Raw genomic sequence first — 20,241 nt, 5'->3', positions numbered from 1 at the left:
CAGATGGTAATTTATACACATGCTGCAATATCAGGTGATACAGCCCTACAGGACCGGGATGTTCACACGACTCATGCCCTCTGGGGATAAAAATGCTACTGTGAGATCTGGACTGAGGATTTATTGGTTCAGGCCTGGCAAGTAACAACTGTTCTGCTGCTTTCTGCTCTAACCTGCTGTCCCTCCAGGGGAATATGTCGTCATGACCACGCACTTTCACCTCAAGCGGAAGATTGGGTACTTTGTGATCCAGACGTACCTGCCCTGCATTATGACAGTCATCCTATCACAGGTTTCCTTCTGGCTTAACAGGGAGTCTGTTCCCGCCCGGACTGTATTCGGTGAGTTTCTGACACGCAGTATGCTGATGGGTGAGGGATTTCAGTGGAAGAGCAACCATGGCTGCTTAGGTAACCATAGTACTGAAGGGAATGGCACCACACCTGTCTGTCTGCCTGCCAGTGTCTTCTAATCTGTCTGGTGCTCCTCCCTGTGCTACCTGAAGGTCTCATTTGTGAACCTTGTATTTCTTTTGTGGACACAGCATATCTCCGAAGTATCCCTAGCCCTCTGCTTGGGGATCAGTTTAGTGTGCAGGGCTGCTGAGCTGTGCTGGGGATCGGTGAAGTCTGTTCTCTCTCACCTATTAATAGGTGCCTTGGATTCACGTGAACCGTTGCCCTCTGCTGAAGTATGCCAGCCCCGGGGCATAGACAGTCATATGTTGTGTCTGTTGCCACCTCTCATTTTAACTTCTAAGGAGTAATGTTAGTGATGGGGGTTTTATCCTTCCTCAAACTTCTTATTAATGCCTATCTGGCGGGCAAGCAGCAAGGTTGAAGTAACCAGAATCCTGATCTCCGAAGCACTGCTGGCCTGGATTCTAATCAGCCTAACCGCTTATGTCTATGCGCCACATGGGACACAAGGGGGAAAGAGGCACCTTGAGAACAGAAGAGGCAAGGAGGGAGGCAACTCAGAACAGGATGAGGATGGCTGAGAAGCAAGAAGGAAGTCAGGATGAGTAAGGAGCAGGTGTCGGAGCCTTTCTTCTGTAGTTAGCCAGTCATTACCTGAAATCCGTGAGCCTAGGAGTTAGCACTTAGGTTAAAACCTGCCCTCCGTGGGGAAGGTCATTGAGAAGGTTTACAATGCTAGCAGAATCTACTTTCGGCCTTGCGTTCCCTCTAGTTAGGACTGAGGCTAGGTGCAACTTGGAGACAGCATTGCTGCTGGTTTTCTCTAGGCAGTGGACCGAGTTCAGGTGCCCTGGATAACACTGTTAGCTCTCAGACTGATCATGGATGTTGTTGATCTGTTGGCAGAACCAGGCAGAAATTAATGTAATTTGATTGTCCAGTGGCCCCTCATGTAAACAGAACATTCTGTTGTCTCTGCTATTTAATAGATTTTACTGTGCTTGGTGGGGAGTGTTTTTTACTGGAAATATGACTGATTTAGATTGTGAGCTCCATTCCTTCCCCTGTGTTTCCCACAGCACCCTACACACCATTAGTGTTCCTCAGAATAGCCCATAGTGCAGCCATTGGAATCAGTGAGAAAACCCCAAGTGATGCCAAATCAGTGCTGAGTAATAGAGCAGGGCAGCAAACAGTTTTCTCCTCCCATGAAGATTTTCAAGACATCAAAAAGTTTTCCCATCCCAATGGGGATGAAAACTCAGAATATTGACAATTTTCATGAACCAAAAATGTTTAAAAAAATCAATTTGGGTCAGTCAAAATGTTTTGTTTTGATAATTTCAAAATGTTTTGTTTCGCTTCTGACCTTTTCCCTATTTTAACAATGAAAAGATTTTCAACACAAAAACTGAAATTTTCCATTTCGACAATATTGACACTTTTCCCCCCCAAATTTTTCAAGTCAGTGCGTTCATCGAAACTGACCCTGTTTCACAGAAACAGTTTGGGTTTCAAAGTATCAGTATTCTTCAGCAAAAAACTATCTGTCGACAAATTCCTGATCAGCTCTCCTGAATAATAACAAGAATCCTGATACTGATAAGCCAGTTACACAGAACTGGCTGCGGGATGTAACAGGTGTCAATGGGGAAGAGGGCTATGGGTCTGCATACACAGCTCGTACTGCAGATTACGCTCCTGGTCCGACCTGTGCATGTGCTGATCCCTGGTTCTGAGTCAATAGGACTGAGCCTTAAATTGTTTGTAATTATTTTGGTTTCTTTACACAATATCTTTTCACTTCGCTGTCAGAGGCGGAAGGTCGGGCCAGAGTTACAAATATATTAACAAACTATTTTAAAATGAATTCCTCCTTCACTTACTTGCCAAGGCCTGAGACCAGGGTCTCCTCATTCCCTCTACAACATTGCTGGTATTAGAGAGGGCTCCATTTAAGCATGACAGGTGTAGGTGGCAGTCTGCTAGAGCTAGAGGGGGCTCAGCCCCCCAAAATCTATCCACCTCACCATCTCACCAGCTGCCTGGCTGCCCCCGTGCACATGCCCATCTCTGCAGTCACAGTCCCGATGCATGCCATGTGCAGGGGGCGCCTTGAGCCTTCCCCTAGTGGTGAGAGCCAACTGGCCGGAGCAGGAGCTTGGCCCAGGCCATCACCAAAGGTCAGAATGGAGCCGCCGCTGCTCAGGCTCGTTCTCCAATCCCTGGGCCCAGACCATGGGACAGGATGGAGCCAGGATGAATGCAGGGTGGGAGGGCTCACTCTCCATCCCCTGAGTCCAGCCCCATGGGACAGGAGTGGAGCCATCTCTGCTGGGGTGAGTTCGGGGCAGGCCTGCACTCCAGCATCCCACTCCCCACCCCTCTGGATCCCTGTGCACTGGGCTGGGATAGAGCTGGACCCAGCCCCTCCGTCCCCCATGATATTTTAATCTTCTACCTATGATGGCAGGTGATAGCAACCTTAGATTGTGTGAGGTGTGGGGAAGACAGTAACTATTGTCACACTCAGTAATAGCAGAAACCCTTTCAACCAAGTTTTTGACCTTGTTCATTTGCCTCGCACCAGGTTTCTAATAGATGAAGGATTTCAATAATGTTCTTGATAAAAACATTAAATAGTGAATGTCTGGCAATTGAAAGAAAAGAAAAGAAAAGAAAAGAAAAGAAAAGAAAAGAAAAGAAAAGAAAAGAAAAGAAAAGAAAAGTGGGTCCATTTATAAGATCCAAAGCAAAGAAAACTTTGAAATGTAGAAATTTCCTCCCCGGGTGAGTGATATCAGAAAAGTGAAGTAGGGAAAGCTGTTTAATTTCCTGGTAATGCACATGTATGGGAAGCTGGAGGCTCTGAGAATGGATAATAGGATACGGAGTCTTTCACTTTCAGGTTGCTGGTCCAGATCTCCATGTGTGCTGGCCTGTGTGAAATGAATTGGTTGATCTCAGTCCAGTTGCCCAGGGGCAGGGTGCCCCAGAGCTGGCACCCGTATTTGCAGTCTAAGCAGGGAGGCCAAAACTGAACATACCATGGAGACACATCCCTTCAGAGTTCCTCTTTGCAGATCATGCTTGAGGCAGATGGGCAGGGAGCTATGGGGGAGTCTTGTATTAGAGCTGGATGGGAAATGTTTTTTCCTGTCCCATAAAAAGTTTCAAGATCTAAAAATAAAAAAAAACCCATCCTGAATCAGGACAAAGTCAAAATCTAGAAAATCTTTGTAAACTGAAAAGGCAAAAAGCCTTTCGGTTCAGGTTTCAATAATTTTGAAACATTTCATTTCACTTTTGCCATTTTATAAAAACTATAAATGGCTTACATTTCAAAATGAAATCTTGTTTTGAACCGGAAAACCAGAACTTTTCATTTCAGAAACATCAAAATGAAATCTTCTGACAATTTCAAAACTTTTTTAAAAACTAATTTTTGAGTCCAAAAATCTATTGGAACACAGCCTTTCTCAGGAACAGTGTCGGTTTCAATGAATCAGTGTTTTCTGATGGGAAAAAAAAAGTTTCATTGACAAATTCCCAACCACGTCTAACTTGCATGCTGTGGAGAGAAGCCCACTCTCCAGGCCGGTCACTAAACTCCACCCCACCTTACCAGATAAACATATATTTATTTGTCGTGTTGAAGTGGTATGGTATGCTAGGGATACTTCTGAGATATTCTGTGTCCACAAAAGAAATACAGGTTGCTGTATTGAACTTGAAAAAGACACGAGTTTCACATGAATTGAAAAGCTTTGACACTGTTAACAATTTTTCATGAAGAATGTCATTTGTTTAAAAGGCCATTTTGCAATGAATAATTGCAAAAATTCTTGATAGCGTGGTCCAGTGGTGAGAGCTCCAGCCTGTAAGTCCAGATACCTGGACTCTATTCCGAGCTCTGCCAGAGACTTTCTGTGTGATCTGGGCAATACACGTCACCACTCCGTGCCTCGGTTTCCCCATCTGTAAAATGGGGTTAATTGTGTTCACCCACCTTTGTAAGGTTCTTTGAGGTCAGCAGATGGAAAAGATTGTATAAGTCTTAAGTGTTAGTTATTTTCTTGTGGGAGGAATTAAGGAGGGGAGCACAGACAGATAGGTATTAAATACTCCTCAAAACACAATTTTAAATGTCCTAATAGCAGCTCCTTCACAAATGTCCAGTTAGATCTGCCTGTCTGGCTGCACCTTACCACTGCTACCACTGTTTGCTGTTTTATATGGTAGCAACCAGAAGCACCAGTGTACTAGACTCTGTACAAACACATAGTGAGATTAGCCCTGCCTCGTAAAGTTTGCCATCCTAAGTAGACAAGAGATGTGAGGGGAAACTGAGGCACAGAGAGGTGAAGTGACGTGCCCAAGGTCACCCAGAAGGCCAGTAGCAGACCCAGGAATGGAACTCAGGCCTCCTGAATCCCGCATCTGGCCAAACTCATTACTGAGGTAAGTGGGCACAGGCCCAGTGAAATCAATGGGACTGGCCCTACCTGCACCTTTGGTGCATTTGGTCCATGGGTGTGATGGCATCTCTTCCTGGGAGGTCAAAGAGAGAGTGGGAAGAGAGAGCTCATTGACCAGGCACACAAACATGGTTGCATGTTTTGACAGCACTGTCCTCTCCTGCTTTGTTCCTGCAGGTGTCACCACCGTTCTCACCATGACCACACTGAGCATCAGCGCCAGAAACTCCTTACCGAAAGTGGCGTACGCGACGGCCATGGATTGGTTCATAGCCGTCTGTTACGCCTTTGTGTTTTCTGCGCTGATCGAGTTTGCTACTGTCAACTACTTCACCAAGCGGAGCTGGGCCTGGGATGGCAAGAAGGTGCTGGAGGCCCAGGAGATGAAGGTGAGTCCTGTAGGCAAGGCCAGGGAGCACGGGAGGGCAAAGAAACGTCCCACGAGAGAGCTGCATTGGGACCAGGAGTGGGTAACGTGCAGCCCGGCACATTTCGGTAGGCTGGATGCTATTCACTGGGGTCATCAATTCAGGTCTTGACTGGAGCGGTTCTTGGGGGTGGAAGGAGAAAGGGCTGGTGCAATACATTGTCTTTATCGTTAGCTGGGAAAAAATCCCTACAACACTCATGTCTCCATCTGTTCCTCTCTCTGTGCGTGTGTGCACTCATGTAAGTGTGTCTGTCTCTCTCTGGTTGCATCTGTGCACGTCTCTGTGTGGTTCAATTTCTCTCTTCCTTTGCTCACTGCCTGCTGTGGGATTTTAAAGAATCCTTATTGAGGTTGCAGGAACAAACCATCCCGATGTGTAGAAAGAATAGTAAATATGGCAGGCGACCAGCTTGGCTAAACAGTGAAATCCTTGCTGATCTTAAATGCAAAAAAGAGGCTTATAAGAAGTGGAAGATTGGACAAATGACCAGGGAGGAGTATAAAAATATTGCTCAGGCGTGCAGGAGTGAAATCAGGAAGGCCAAATCACACTTGGAGTTGCAGTTAGCAAGAGATGTTAAGAGTAACAAGAAAGGTTTCTTCAGGTATGTTAGCAACAAGAAGAAAATCAAGGAAAGTGTGGGCCCCTTACTGAATGAGGGAGGCAACCTAGTGACCGACGATGTGGAAAAAGCTAATGTACTCAATGATTTTTTTGCCTCTGTCTTCACGCACAAGGTCAGCTCCCAGATTGCTGCACTGGGCAGTACAGCATGGGGAGAAGGTGACCAGCCCTCTGTGGAGAAAGAAGTGGTTCGGGACTATTTAGAAAAACTGGACGTGCACAAGTCCATGGGGCCGGATGCGCTGCATCCGAGGGTGCTAAAGGAGTTGGTGGGTGAGATTGCAGAGCCATTAGCCATTATTTTTGAAAACTCATGGCGATCGGGGGAGGTCCCAGATGACTGGAAAAAGGCTAATGTAGTGCCCATCTTTAAAAAAGGGAAGAAGGAGGATCCGGGGAACTACAGGCCAGTCAGCCTCACCTCAGTCCCTGGAAAAATTATGGAGCAGGTCCTCAAGGAATCAATTATGAAACATTTAGAGGAGAGGAAAGTGATCAGGAACAGTCAGCATGGATTCACGAAGGGGAAGTCGTGCCTGACTAACCTAATTGCCTTCTATGATGAGATAACTGGCTCTGTGGATGAGGGGAAAGCAGTGGATGTGTTATTTCTTGACTTTAGCAAAGCTTTTGATACGGTCTCCCACAGTATTCTTGCCACCAAGTTAAAGAAGTATGGGCTGGATGAATGGACTGTAAGGTGGATAGAAAGCTGGCTAGATCATCGGGCTCAACGGGTAGTGATCAATGGCTCCATGTCTAGTTGGCAGCCGGTTTCAAGTGGAGTGCCCCAAGGGTCGGTCCTGGGGCCGGTTTTGTTTAATATCTTTATTAATGATCTGGAGGATGGTGTGGACTGCACTCTCAGCAAGTTTGCAGATGACACTAAACTAGGAGGCGTGGTAGATACACTAGAGGGTAGGGATCGGATACAGAGGGACCTAGACAAATTAGAGGATTGGGCAGAAAAAAACCTGATGAGGTTCAACAAGGACAAGTGCAGAGTCCTGCACTTAGGACGGAAGAATCCCATGCACTGCTACAGACTAGGGACCGAATGGCTAGGTAGCAGTTCTGCTGAAAAGGACCTAGGGGTCACAGTGGACGAGAAGCTGGATATGAGTCAACAGTGTGCTCTTGTTGCCAAGAAGGCTAACGGCATTTTGGGCTGTATAAGTAGGGGCATTGCCAGCAGATCGAGGAACGTGATCGTTCCCCTTTATTCGACATTGGTGAGGCCTCATCTGGAATACTGTGTCCAGTTTTGGGCCCCACACTACAAGAAGGATGTGGAAAAATTGGAAAGAGTCCAGCGGAGGGCAACAAAAATGATTAGGGGTCTGGAGCACATGACTTATGAGGAGAGGCTGAGAGAACTGGGATTGTTTAGTCTCCAGAAGAGAAGAATGAGGGGGGATTTGATAGCAGCCTTCAACTACCTGAAGGGGGGTTCCAAAGAGGATGGAGCTCGGCTGTTCTCAGTGGTGGCAGATGACAGAACAAGGAGCAATGGTCTCAAGTTGCAGTGGGGGAGGTCCAGGTTGGATATCAGGAAAAACTATTTCACTAGGAGGGTGGTGAAACACTGGAATGCGTTACCTAGGGAGGTGGTGGAGTCTCCTTCCTTGGAGGTTTTTAAGGCCCGGCTTGACAAAGCCCTGGCTGGGATGATTTAGCTGGGAATTGGTCCTGCTTTGAGCAGGGGGTTGGACTAGATGACCTCTTGAGGTCCCTTCCAACTCTGATATTCTATGATTCTATGATTCTATGCTGCATTTTGCGCCATGTTGCTGCCCTGATGCGTGAGCATAAAGTCCCAAAGCCAGGTGCTTGGTGGGATGCTGGCCCCATTGAAGAAGAGAAGCCGCCAGCCTCACGCTTCTTGCTCCTTCACCACCTGTCACGGTGGATGCCCCATGCTTTCCCCCCAGTGCAGAGCAGGCATATCAGAGGGAGGGTGATTTTAACAGGTGCTCTGTGTTACCCTCAGCCATTGGCAGATGGCTACACTGGGGGGGCAGAGAGTGATCCGAAGTGGCAACTGGCAGAAAATAAATGGGTATCACCCACGTTTTCTCTTCTGGCTTCGGATCAGCTTCTCTGACAGCTTCCTTTGTGGCAGCCATCGCTGGCCTTCGTTGACACCCTCCTCCCTCCATGCTGATCTAATTGGGGCTGCTCAGAGGAATTGCTTGTTGCACGCTGCTCCCTTGTTTATATTTATTGAATCAATTTCAAAATCAGCTTTGTCCTTGTTCTTGGTTCTGGAGCACTTTTTTTTTTTTTTTTTTTTTGCATGATGTGCTGCTCGGAACTGTTGAGGGACCGTGTGCAAATATCTTGCATCACTGAAAGAAGATCTGGGGAGAGGGAATTCAGTAGTTCAGTCCTTTGATTTTGACTGAGCAGCAGCATTGCAAACAAGGTCAAAGAGGGGGGCAACATGCAAATGGGGGGCAGATTAAAGAACTAGAGCCAATATCAGCCCTGCCATAGCAAGCCCAGCCCTCGTTACCTCTAATGTTGATTCCCTGCCTCTTCTGGGTCCTTGGATCTTCTTTACATCAGTGTGATGCTACAGGTTGAGTCTGCACTTCAAAAGAGATGGCCTAGCAGAGTGGTTCTGTAAGGCCAATTGAGACCTGATGGAAGCAGGTGCAACACCATTGAGATCAACCTCACACGATAGGGCTGAATTTGGCCCATAAAGATTAAAGACCCAGTGAAGTCAATTGAATGACTCCAATTGACGTCAGTGGCTGTTGGATCAGATCCTAAATTGGTTGGGTCATATTTAGGAATGGGCAGAACAGAGTGGATAAAATAAGGACAGATATGGCCCTTCACCCACCACTTAAACCAAACTCAGCTCAAATGACTCCAGAAGTTAAATTAAAAAAAAAACAAAACTTCAGTTAACTTTTTTTTTAAAAAAAACTCCTTTATTTCTGAGTTGCTCTCTTTGAATCAGAGGTGCTAAAATAGCACGAAGATACTATGAAAAATCTTGTCCTTGCAGTAATGCAGTGCGGATACGTGAAGTACCCAAAATCTTACAAGGGGAACCTTTCCTGTGAAATTTGCAGCTCAAGACGGTCAGATAAACATTTTTGGGTGCTTACCTACCTGGTGCTTATCCATCCTTATGAGCTTCACCCACTTCTGGTCAGATCAGGAAAGCTGACCAGATTCCTTCCATCTCCAATGTATGTTCTATTCTTTTTCCCACCATGTCTAACACCAACTATTAAAAGAGCACTCCAGGAAGAGTAGTGGGCTCATGGGGCTTGGGAATTAGCTACATCCCCATGTTTGTTCTGCTTTTCTATCCTGCTGACATGTTTCCAGGCAAAGTGTTATGATGATTCCTCGCTGACTCAGTTTCAGCCTTCAATGAGCTGATCTTGAAACAAATGACAAGTTAGGTGGTTGAATCTGGAAAAAAAAAACCACAAAAAACAAAAACACCCTACTGGCTTAAGACTGGATGTTGGCAATGTTAGAAGTATTTGTACCAGCAGTAGAACTAACAGTGATATACCCAAGTGATATGCCCAAGCTGAGCTCTGGTCTTTGGAAAGCTGTCCCTGAAACCAGAGGGTTTGTTATTCACCCTTGTGATTATTACTAAAAGCCCAGTTGTCTAGATCAATGATGCACCCACAGTGCTGTATGGTGCAGAAGCCTGGGCAGTAAAGAGGCAGCAGGTTCAATGCCTATAGGTGTTTACCATAAGATGCCTTTGCACAATAAAAGGAGTTACACAAAGAGACAGGTTGTGAAATGAAAGCTTTAGGGTGAAAGTCAGAGTTCTTGATGTAGCTGACAGACTCCAGGAAGCTTGACTTTGCTAATTTGGTCTCATACAGAAGATGAATGAAGAGGACCTGGTGAAGGCAGGATGTCAAGAGTGGGGATAGGAAAGAGACCCGAAGGAAAGCTGAGGAAGCAGTGGGTGGATTGTGCCAAAGACGATGGTAAGCAAGTGAACCCTAGAGCTGCCTCGGCCCAATGAAGGTAGTGGATGCTTACCCAGTCCCCCAGCCCCTGATGAGGGAGAAGAAGAAGAAAAAGATGTAACTATTAGCACTTGTGAAAGGGGCCAGATTAAAAGCCCTTGAGGCTAAAATCCTCTCTTTATCTATGGCACAGCCAGCAGCAACTTCTCCCACACAACCCATCAATTAGAGTGACTGGGTGTCTTGACTTCATGGAGTCATCCTGCTTTTTCAGGACTTCGGTAGAATATGCTAACTTGCTGACCTCCCCCACCTGGACATCTGCCCTCTCACTACAGGCACCAAAGGTCTAGAGGACCAGGCAAATTGTGGTGCATTCTGCTGGTGTGTTATTCCCCCTTTTCCTCACCCTTCATCTGTCAAGTAATTTACAGCCCAGCTACAGGGTATCTGTGTTGGGCCCTAGCTAGGAAATGCCAAAATGCTGCATTATTTGCAATTCACATCCAAGCAAAATCAGGAAGCACCACAGATCTCATGAGAAAGTCACCCAGCCCCAGCCCAGATCCTGATATGGTTTGACTAATGCTTCTTGGAACCAAAGCTCCGATAAGCCTTTTGTGTCTCACCATCGCTAGTTGCTTCCTAAGAAGGAGGGGGTGTGCTGCGCCCTGTTGGATCAAAGAATTTCTTGCAATAGCTCTATTTCACAAGGTTAGAGCTGCTGCCACGGACCTGGGGGTATAGATCAAACTGGAGAATGGTCTCTAGTGCCCAGTGACATTATTTTGTTTGAGGGCAGGGGATCAATTTTGAAGAGCAATCTCCAGTGGTGTGCTGGAATGCAGCAATAAATCAGAGAGGAGAAAAGGCTGAAGTGCCCATGAAAGATGAATGGTTTCATGACAATCCACTTCACCGCTGGAATCCCCAGAGTGGTCCCACTAAGGAGGTCCCCCCAAATGGAACCTGGAGGGACTGCCTCTGTGGTGAGAGAGCCTCGTCGCTGGAAAGGAGATGGCTTGCATCTAAGGGGAGTGTTGCTACTGGACTCTGGTGATGCAGCCTCTGAAGGGAGGTGCCACGTCTGAGGGGATTCCCCACTACTCATGGATAGATTGGCTGCCTTAGAGAGGATTCTGACCACACTGTAATCCCAAGGGACCAACTGCAGTGAGATTGTCATTGCCGGAATCTATGCAGGCCACCTTTATGGTGATCTTTGCAACTGGCATCCAGAGAGATCACTTCTAATGGGCCTTTGTCACCAGACTCTGGAAAGGCTGCCAAACTTGTGAGAATAAAAATTGCCAATGATTGTGCCACCCAGAAACAATGTCCCTCCCTGAGGGTGGGGCATCTTCAGGGGATCGTCCTCTGGGCCTGTCTACCTGCCACTTCCCTGCAATGGCATCATTGTCTGTACAAGCGTCACCACTTAGTTCTTTCTCCTTTCCTGCTCTGCACTCACCTGAACGTCTGGGAGCAAAACAGCTCCCAATTGGAGTAGCTGCAACCAGACACCTGGAAACGCAGCAGTGTAAAGTCCCATGTCAGGCAGCGAGAGGATATCTCTCCTTTCTCATCTGGTCCTCAGGCCATGATTCTAATCACTTGTGAGGTTGAGCTCAGGCAGCTTCTTCTCCTTCTCTCAGGCACCTGTCTTCTCTGGGTGAATGTCACCAAAGAACATTCCCAAAAAATAAGCAAAACTCTTTCACTCAGTCTCTGATCTTTGTTCCCTCCCTTGTGTTTGTGAGAACAACAGTATGAACAGTGTGTGAGTGAGTGAGTGAATGACGCGGGATTTGTGTGCCTCGTCTGCTCACCAGTGAACATCACATAAAGCAAGTCTGCAAACTCAAATATTGAAAACGGTTTATATGGGAGTGGTTTCTTCTTTCCCCTTTGTTACTGTACGCAGTGCATTCATTTTGTTCTCACCCTCACCAGAGGAGATGGACTGGTACCAAATCCCCAATCGGATCACTGTCAAACCTTGAGAAAGTTATGCACCAGATCCAAACTTAATGGCTCGGGCCCATCTCTACTAGCTGCTTCTCCCCATCCCCCCGAGAGCAAACAAGAGCTTGCTGAGCTCTCTCACCCATACCTACTTGCTGTCTGCAGACCCAGGTCTCCATTATCCTGTACCTTGGGTAGTCAGTGTTGCCCGTTGGCTCCTTTTAGCCCTAAAATTGGCTTCACTTCAAAGGCCCATTGATATAGCCTACTTGCAGTTCCTTGGCCATGCCTCCTCCTTCTCCCTTCTCCAGCTGGTTAGCTGCATCCTTCTCTCAGCCCTGCCTGCTTTCGGGCCTTGATCCTGCAAAGGTTTTGCGCTCCATCCAGCACAAACAAAAGGAAAGGCTACACATGGGCACGAGTGGGGTTAAGCACTGAACAAAGCCTTCTGCCTTGAGCAAAAGCAAGCTGGAGGCCCCTGGTCTATCTGCTCCCCTACAGGTATGCAGGGTGAAGAAAGAGTGGGATGGATGACAATGAAGAATAAGCATGTCAGAGGCCACATGGGCATAAATATGATCCTCATCATACGAATGAGGTGCTTAGCTACATTTTTGCTAATAGGCAGGAGTCCCTTGGTGGCCATGCGTCATTCTCATTAATGCAAGGTTGCATTTCTCTGTGCTCCCTGTCCTGTTCAGCACTTGCTACCTGGCCACCTGTCTGTGCTACATTCAACACCCTCATTGTATGGGATCCAGTCTCCAGTGTGTGCGAGCCCTATCATTCGAAACACACCAGCCACTGTTTCAGAAAACACTTTCCCTTCTGATCCAGTCCTCATGCCAACTCTGTAGCCCCTCCTCCAACCCTTTTCCCACTAGATAGCTGAAGCAGTAGAGTCCACTGTGCCCTTCCAAACCCAAGATTGAAAATTTCCTGAACTGAAAATGTTTCAGGGAGCAATCAAACCATGTTCTATAACATACAAATACCCTATCTATAAATAATGGCAGAAGACAGATCCTTTGCATTTCTTTAGCACAGCCCAAGATCCAAATGTGCTTTACAAATGGCAGTGAACTAATCCTCCCAGCCCTCTATGAGGTAGGTAGGTATCACTATCTGACTGGGAAACTGGGACACAGAAAAGGTAAGTGAAAGTCAATGGCAGAGTGGGGGATGAAACCCACCTCTCCAGGGTCATGGCTTTCGTCTCTCAAAGGAGAAGGCTCAGCTATATATAGACAGAATCAGATTCAGCAAAAATCTCATTGCCAACCAGTGTGTGTGTGTGTACGGCAGGGGGAGGAGGGAAGCTTGTCTCAAGAACATGATGTGATGAGAGGTCTATAATGCACTAGAAATGTATGTCTTGTCACGCTAGCTTTCCCGGCATTTCCTCCATTAGGAATGCAGTGTGTAAAGTCAGCTTTGTGATGAATGATGGAGGGTGACGGCACATTCTCTCCCAATGGTGAGACCTGTACTGGTTTTAAAGGACCTGGGTTGTTTTTCTGCTCTTTTTGATTTTCCACTTTTCCTTTCTATTTCCCTAGCAAAGGGAATCTCACACAAATAAACACGCCGGGAGGTCAGAGGACTGGTTTGTATCTGATTGTAATAAACATGTTTTTCCTTGTTGAAATCTTGCGCGAATCATCAACTATATAAGACACAGCCCAGGGAACCTAAGGACAGACCATGTGTGCCAATCTCTCAAGAGTCTGATTTCTTGAGCTTCTGAGCCTCGGTTACCAGGGTACCCTCGGAAACTCATTACAATGTGTGCACAGCCTTACCGCTCTAAGCGTCATCACACTCCACATTCCCAAGCAGTTGAAAGTCAAAGGCTATTAGGCTTCAAGCATTCCTGCACTTCCTGCCTTCCTTAGGGCTTAAGGGCCTGATCCAAAGCCCATTGAAGCCAACGGGAAGGCACTCACTTCAGTGAGTGAGTTCACTAGCTACAATGTCTTCATTATAGCGAGTGCCAGGAGTAAAAGATGCCAAGCAACTTTTCACATGCTTACGCCAGGCTGGCAAGGTCACCTCTTGGAGGGAAACACTGTCCAGGCTGAGAAATGTCATGTCAGTTGCAGTCTCTCATTCATCTCCAGTCAGTAACATGGCTGATTAACAATAAAATAAAACACAGTGCACTTTCAGTAGAATTCTGCAAGCAGTAATTGATCATTCTTTCAATCCATTATTATGTATTAATAATCTTGCTACACCCTGTAGCTACAGTAAGAAGTAATCACAGTATATGTAGTGTTTAAATGGTAAAACATTTCCAAACCTTTATGTATCTCTTGATGGCTAGCAACATGCTCACACAACTCACCTTCTTTGAGGATGTACAATTAATCATGGCTCTGATCAAATTAATTGATCATTAATCAGTTGCTCAGTTAACCACTGAAGATAATAGCAATCCTTACCACCTTCTCAATAAAATACTACAATCGTGGCCTGATCATTAGTTTCGTCAGTCTTTGCACTTTGTCACTTGCAGTTCTATTTGTGCAATTGCAGGAGTTATTATTGGAACTGCCATCACTTAATGTATTGATTGGATACGGGTTTAAAGAATGATCAGCTGCTGCCTGTAGCATCCCACTGAACATGCATTGTGGACTGTCAAATTTTCCTGAGGTAACAGGGGTAAAATTCACCTGTGCTTCAGCAGCACTGTGAGGCTGCAGAAAGAGTAGACAGGTGGGGGAGTCTCTATGCCCCAGGTACTGCAGGAGGGTGCCTGCAACTAAATTTGCATGCAGAGGAGCTTTGGGTATGGACCATGCCCTACCACCCTGTCTAGGGGTTGCAGAAGAGCAGTTGCTGCCATTGCAGTCTACACATTGAAGAGCGGCTAGAAAAGGACTGTGTTGCTGTTCTGGGGTGGCCTATCCCAGCCTCTGCTAAGTGATCTTCACAAAACCCAGCCACTGGAGCTTTATTTCACCCTATGTGATTAATGACACATTTTAGTACGGGAGATTGCAAGAACACTGCTGAATCTTCCCTTAGCAGGAGAGGGAGACGCAGGGTTAATGGCCATAGCCAGGTACATATGGGAGTGCAGGGGCTTGATTGGCTGTACCGTACCACCTTCGGAGCACAAGCAATTGGGGAAAAAAACCTTTGCAAATACAATCACTGAGTCAGGTTCGCTTTGATGCTTGTGGTCTTAATATTTGTTGTTGCCATGTTTTTTGAAGTTGGCAGCATCTTCCTGGAAATACCCAGGTATCCTGAAGGTTTCACAGACTTTAGCAAAGGTTAATATTTATCTTGAACATTCATAGCAGATAGTGCAGTGGGTTTGTTGAGGCTCCTTCCGTTTAAAAAGTTGCAGTCATCCAGCCTATGAGCAGGAACTTAGCTGACAAATCATGGACAATGGGTGGTGAGCAGTCAAAGGAAGTAGAAAAAACATCCAGGTGATAAGCCGGGTTGGCTCAGTGAACAATTTGTGAACCGAAAAAGGAATTAAGTTTGTATTAGTGCTATGCACAATGAAGAGGTGGGCCAGCTCTGCTGACAGGCACTTCAAAGGCCAGGCGCTTGGAAAAGGTGGGTGATGTAATGTGATGTTCAAAGCTCTGATGGCATCACATTATTCAGTCAGCACTCTGGCGATTATGTCCATGTTTGACAGGGATATACAGTGAGAGGGTCAGCTGTGTCCCTGGTGGAAATCTAGTGAAGTTAATGGAGGACGCGGGGGATGAATTGGGCTCCCATCGCCTGATAGCCCTCCCTCCAGACCTAAAGATAGTGATTGATACGAATTCACCAGGCTGGAGGCTCGGGCTGAATAGAATCCTACAGGCTTCCCACTGGGCAGGCTGTTTATTCAGCACTGGTGCAGCATAGGGATTGCAATGATGTTTCTGCTTTTACAGACCTTCATGCCGGGTGTGTCTGAGTCACAAGCAAGTAGAATGGTTTGATTTGGGATTATGCAGTGGGTTAGTGCCTCTCTTGTGGCTCTTGCCTCCCAGGCTGTTGTCCTAGCAGCTCCGGCTGGTCTGTTCCAGCCATAGCCAGAGAATGTTCAGCAGTGCTGCCTACATGGTATAGCAGGCACATCTGTGAAATGCTTTCCCCTTCGTAAAGCAGTTGCTGCTAGCAACTGTTGTCCACATTAAGGCTGCAAACACTCGTTGCACCTATGTGTCATTGTGAGCATAAATCCCTAGGATGCCACATCTTGCACTTCTGGCACCTGGATCTGCTCTGTGGCAACTGCAATGAGCGTAGAGTGGGATGTATGGGCGATCTGTCGGAGTCTCCCTGGGCTTTTCATTACATGAATGAGGTCAGTTTGTGTAATACGTACCAGATTTCCTTCGCTGGGTCTGGTCTCATCCTCGAGACATCCAATCTCCTCTTTATCCCCTTTCCTAGCCCAAATCCCCCCCATCACACACATACACACTCCATTTCCACCATTGGTAAACCTGAGCCTGCCATCCACCTGCCATTAACGTTGTCCATTTTGCATCTCTACTTCATGCAGCGTGACTAACCCACAGCCAATTTAGCTTTTTCACGTGCTGCAGAAAGTTCCCTTCCCATCAGCTCACTCTGCTAGCAGTTTGGTTGTCATATAAGCCTCATGACTGGTAAGAGGGGATATGTGTGGGGAAGGTGCAGCACTCCCTAGACAGGAGGGTGAGATGGAAACTTCCCTCAGTGCTGGGACTGCCATGCCCACCATCCCAAAATCCATGGGCCAGCCTGATTGCCAGGGTCTGTCCTTCATCCTGCCAGCCTAGCTCATGAGGCACTTTAAAAGGTCCCTTGGGCGTATTTGGATCCTCATGACATCAAACTGTGCAGCACAGCAGTGCAAAAGGTGGATGACCTGCCCTTGAGGCATGGAGGCAGCACGTGGTGTTGCATCATGGCACCACGATCAAGTGTCATCATGCATGGTTACAGGAATCCTGACATGGAGACACAAAGGTCACGATGATATAGCCCGGTATCTCAAGGTAATTCACTTTGTCCCACCGGACAAATACAAACACATGGCAACCCCTAATCCGTATCAGTGATGCTCCTCACCACAACATGAGCCAGGAAGCAGGGGTAGATAGTTTGTTCGAGCTCTTTCCCAGGACTCTGAGCTCATTGGGTCTGATTCTCCTCCCACATACACCACGGTTACCGTGTGACTCCTTACATGTGCCAGAGCAAGATTCAGCCCAGATGAGGTGGAGACAAAAGTGCCTCCCCGTAGCGTCAGGAGCTGGTTTTACATACATGGAAGAGGGAGGGATTCGATCAGAGCCAGCATGTTGGCTATCTGTCCGTTGTGCCACTGGAACATTGCTAAGGGGATACCACTGTACTGAGCACCTGACCTTGGGTGGTTATTTGTATCGCAGTAGCATGTAGGAGTCCCATGACCCCATAGTGCTAGGCACTGTGTGCTGTACTTCTAGGGGGTGACTCCTGTTTCCAACTGGTGTAAGCAAGAGGAGAATCCAGAACGCTATCTTCCCCATCTTCAGCAGTCCAAGTAGAGCAGGGATGATGAGGCTTCTGAACACTAGTCTTCTCCCCCCACTGTCTTTTCCTTTGGGTCATAGTACAGCTGCCACCCACACAGCTGCCAGCTGAGAGGGGGAATGTTCTCCTTACACTTTTACATGGTCTGATACAGATTTTCCCCCTTCCCTAGAAAAAAGAGCCGGTGGCACTGGCCAAGAAAGCCAACAACACCTACAACATTGTGGGCACAACATACGCCCTCAACATCGCCAAGGATCCTGGCCTGCCCACCATCTCCAAGAGTGCTGCCGCCACTGCCACCGCCACTGCCACCATGCCTCCCAAAGGCCCCCGCGTGGAGGAGAAGCCCCCAGAAAGCAAGAAGACCTACAACAGCGTCAGCAAGGTGGACAAGATGTCGCGCATTGTCTTTCCCGTCCTCTTCGCCATTTTCAACCTTGTCTACTGGGCCACGTATGTAAACCGGGAATCGGCCATCAAGGGCATGATCCCCAAACAATAACCCAGCCACACAAACCTTCCATCTGTGAATGCCATCCAGGCAGGAATTCTCCGGGGCTTTCTTCTTCTTCTTTGTTTGATTTATTATTATTAATAATATTAATTTGACCTATTTTGATTATATTAGAACATTTTTAATGTAAACAAAACTGTGATATTTATTTAACTCCTTTTTGGTTTATTTTAGTTTATTTTTTGCTGTTGATGATAAAAAAGGATTAGAAAAAAATGTGTGCCTCTAACATCATGGGTCTGATGTCCTGTCCCCCCCCCCACCCCGCCCATGTTTCTCCCCCTCGACTCCCTGTGAAATGAAAGCTGCTTGCATGCTGTTTTCATTCCATGCTAAGCTTTACTGAGGCCGGCTGGTGTGTTTTTCAACCTCACTCCCACCCTGTGATAGACTGCCCTGGTTTTGTGGATCACTATTGCTTAGAGACTCATGGAAGCATAGGGCCTTCAAGGATGCAATGACCTCTGTGGACATCCTGCCAGTTGGGCTGACTTACTGTGTTATTCTTTGCAGTAGCTTTATTCTTAGAGCAGCAACTGGTTTGTGAGCTGTTGAGGGAGCTGCATAGCCTCCACTGCAAGGCAACCTCTGTGTTACCATAGTCAGTTGCCACATGCAGCTTTCATGTTTGAACGCAATGGGTGAGGCCGCAGCTGTCATGTAACTGGCTGCAGTGTCATGTAGACATCTTCAAGGCTGCCAATTCTCCATCTTTGCCCAACCATCTGCCTTCCATCCTCCTTCCCTCTCTCTGGGCAGAACTGAGCACCCTGTCAGAGTATTCTCTTCCACTGCAGTTCTACCACCCTCTCCTAATGGAGTGAAAACAAGCAGAACATTAGTTATTCGTGCCTCCAGTGGACACTTCATATGGTGCTTTCCATTAGACAGAGAGACACATAAGTGTCCTCAGGGTGAATCAGTGATTGACCTCGGTGAGGAGCACCAGAAGCTGAGGAGAGATTTCCAAATCCTTGGAAAGTTATAAGCTGGAAGGGAATGTGTGGGCTGATGGGTGGCTTTATTTTTTTCCTGTTGTTCCAATCTCCTTGCCTCCATCTCCTCCTCCTCTTCATTAACTTTTCCCCTCCCCACTCCCATTCCTCCAAAATCATCCTTTCTCCTGCCACAAGCTACAAGCTTTTACAGACCTCTCCGTCTAAGGGTGAAACATGACAAGGGAGGTGTCTGGAACTGGACAGGGCCTTAGTGTTAGCAGCAGCATGGCACCAAGATGTGCAGTCCCACTGGAGCCCGGCCCAGGAAGCATCTTTGCTCTGATAAGGTGGAGCCCTAGTGCAGTGGCAATGTTGGCCCTTGGCTATGAAAGAATAAGACTCTCTCCTTACAAGAGGGAGAGGAGATCCTGACTTGGGGGCAGGGGCTACAAGGAGTTGTGATGAGTGTAAATCAGGAATGACTCTATTGAAGCCAATGGAGTTTGGCCAGCGAGGTCAGAACCAGACCTGAAGCCCCAGGCTGCTCCCTTTGAGAGAGCCTCTTACCCACTCCCACCAGCCAGGGTCAGCCACACCTTTCCCAACAGTTGTGCCAATATGCTGGGATCCCAGCTGTCCTTTCCTCCTCCCGTCCCCTTTCCCACTAGTCTGGACATACGGGGACACTGCCCAGACGTCGGGAATTACATGCTGCATCTGGTACACTCTCCTGCCCCCAACCAGTGATTCTTTGGTGTCACCTTCATCTGCCCCCATGCAGTCATGTGGCTTCTGCGAGGAGGCTGCTGGCAGCCCGGTTCGCTGCCTGCGAGCATCATGTGGCCTCCTTTCTGTGTACACCCATGTGCATTTCAGGTGAAATAGACACCTATGCAGGGCACTAGCACCAGTGGGACTTAAATGGTGCATTGGCCTGGTGCTGGCCCTCAGGGATCAATTTCACCCTTGGTGGGCAAAGGCTTAATTTATTATTAAGAACAGTACATGCCCTCCTGCAATATTCATGGGGACTGCAGGATCAGAGCAGGGAAGCACAGGGAATTTAGGACTAGACTGTGCAACTGTTACTCATGTGGATGAGCTCTTATTACACAGACATGCTCCCACAGCTTCCACTGACTCAATGGCAGCATTGCACTGGCTGTCCTCTCACAGCCACTGGGACAGGAGCCTAGGAGTGGTCAGACTAGATCAAACCCATGCTCCATCTGCTGCACTATCCTGTCTCTGACTGTTCCCAGCCCCAGAGAAAGGTGCAAGAACCCCACAGTAGACAGATGTGGGATAATCTGACATCCACAGGCTTGTGCTCTCTTCCGCTCAGGGGCGAGTGAGGAGCACACAGACCCTGAATGAATGTGAT

General features: G+C 47.3%; 1 protein-coding gene across 2 annotated transcripts in view; it reads left to right on the top strand.

Moving 5' to 3' along the window:
- GABRA3 (gamma-aminobutyric acid type A receptor subunit alpha3) overlaps positions 1–19,985 on the top strand; it is a 127,727-nt gene extending 107,742 nt beyond the window's left edge. For both annotated transcript variants that reach the window (XM_034781521.1, XM_034781522.1), the window contains 3 exons: positions 189–341; positions 5,075–5,286; positions 17,575–19,985. In XM_034781521.1, coding sequence (XP_034637412.1) covers positions 189–341; positions 5,075–5,286; positions 17,575–17,907 — 698 coding nt within the window. In that variant the 3' untranslated portion in view covers positions 17,908–19,985. The remainder of the gene's footprint in view (positions 1–188; positions 342–5,074; positions 5,287–17,574) is intronic.
- The last annotated feature ends 256 nt before the right edge of the window (positions 19,986–20,241 follow it).

This window comes from Trachemys scripta, chromosome 9 (assembly GCF_013100865.1).
Source record: "Trachemys scripta elegans isolate TJP31775 chromosome 9, CAS_Tse_1.0, whole genome shotgun sequence".
NCBI lineage: Eukaryota > Metazoa > Chordata > Testudines > Emydidae > Trachemys > Trachemys scripta.
This window is presented reverse-complemented; position numbering and strand designations above follow the sequence as displayed.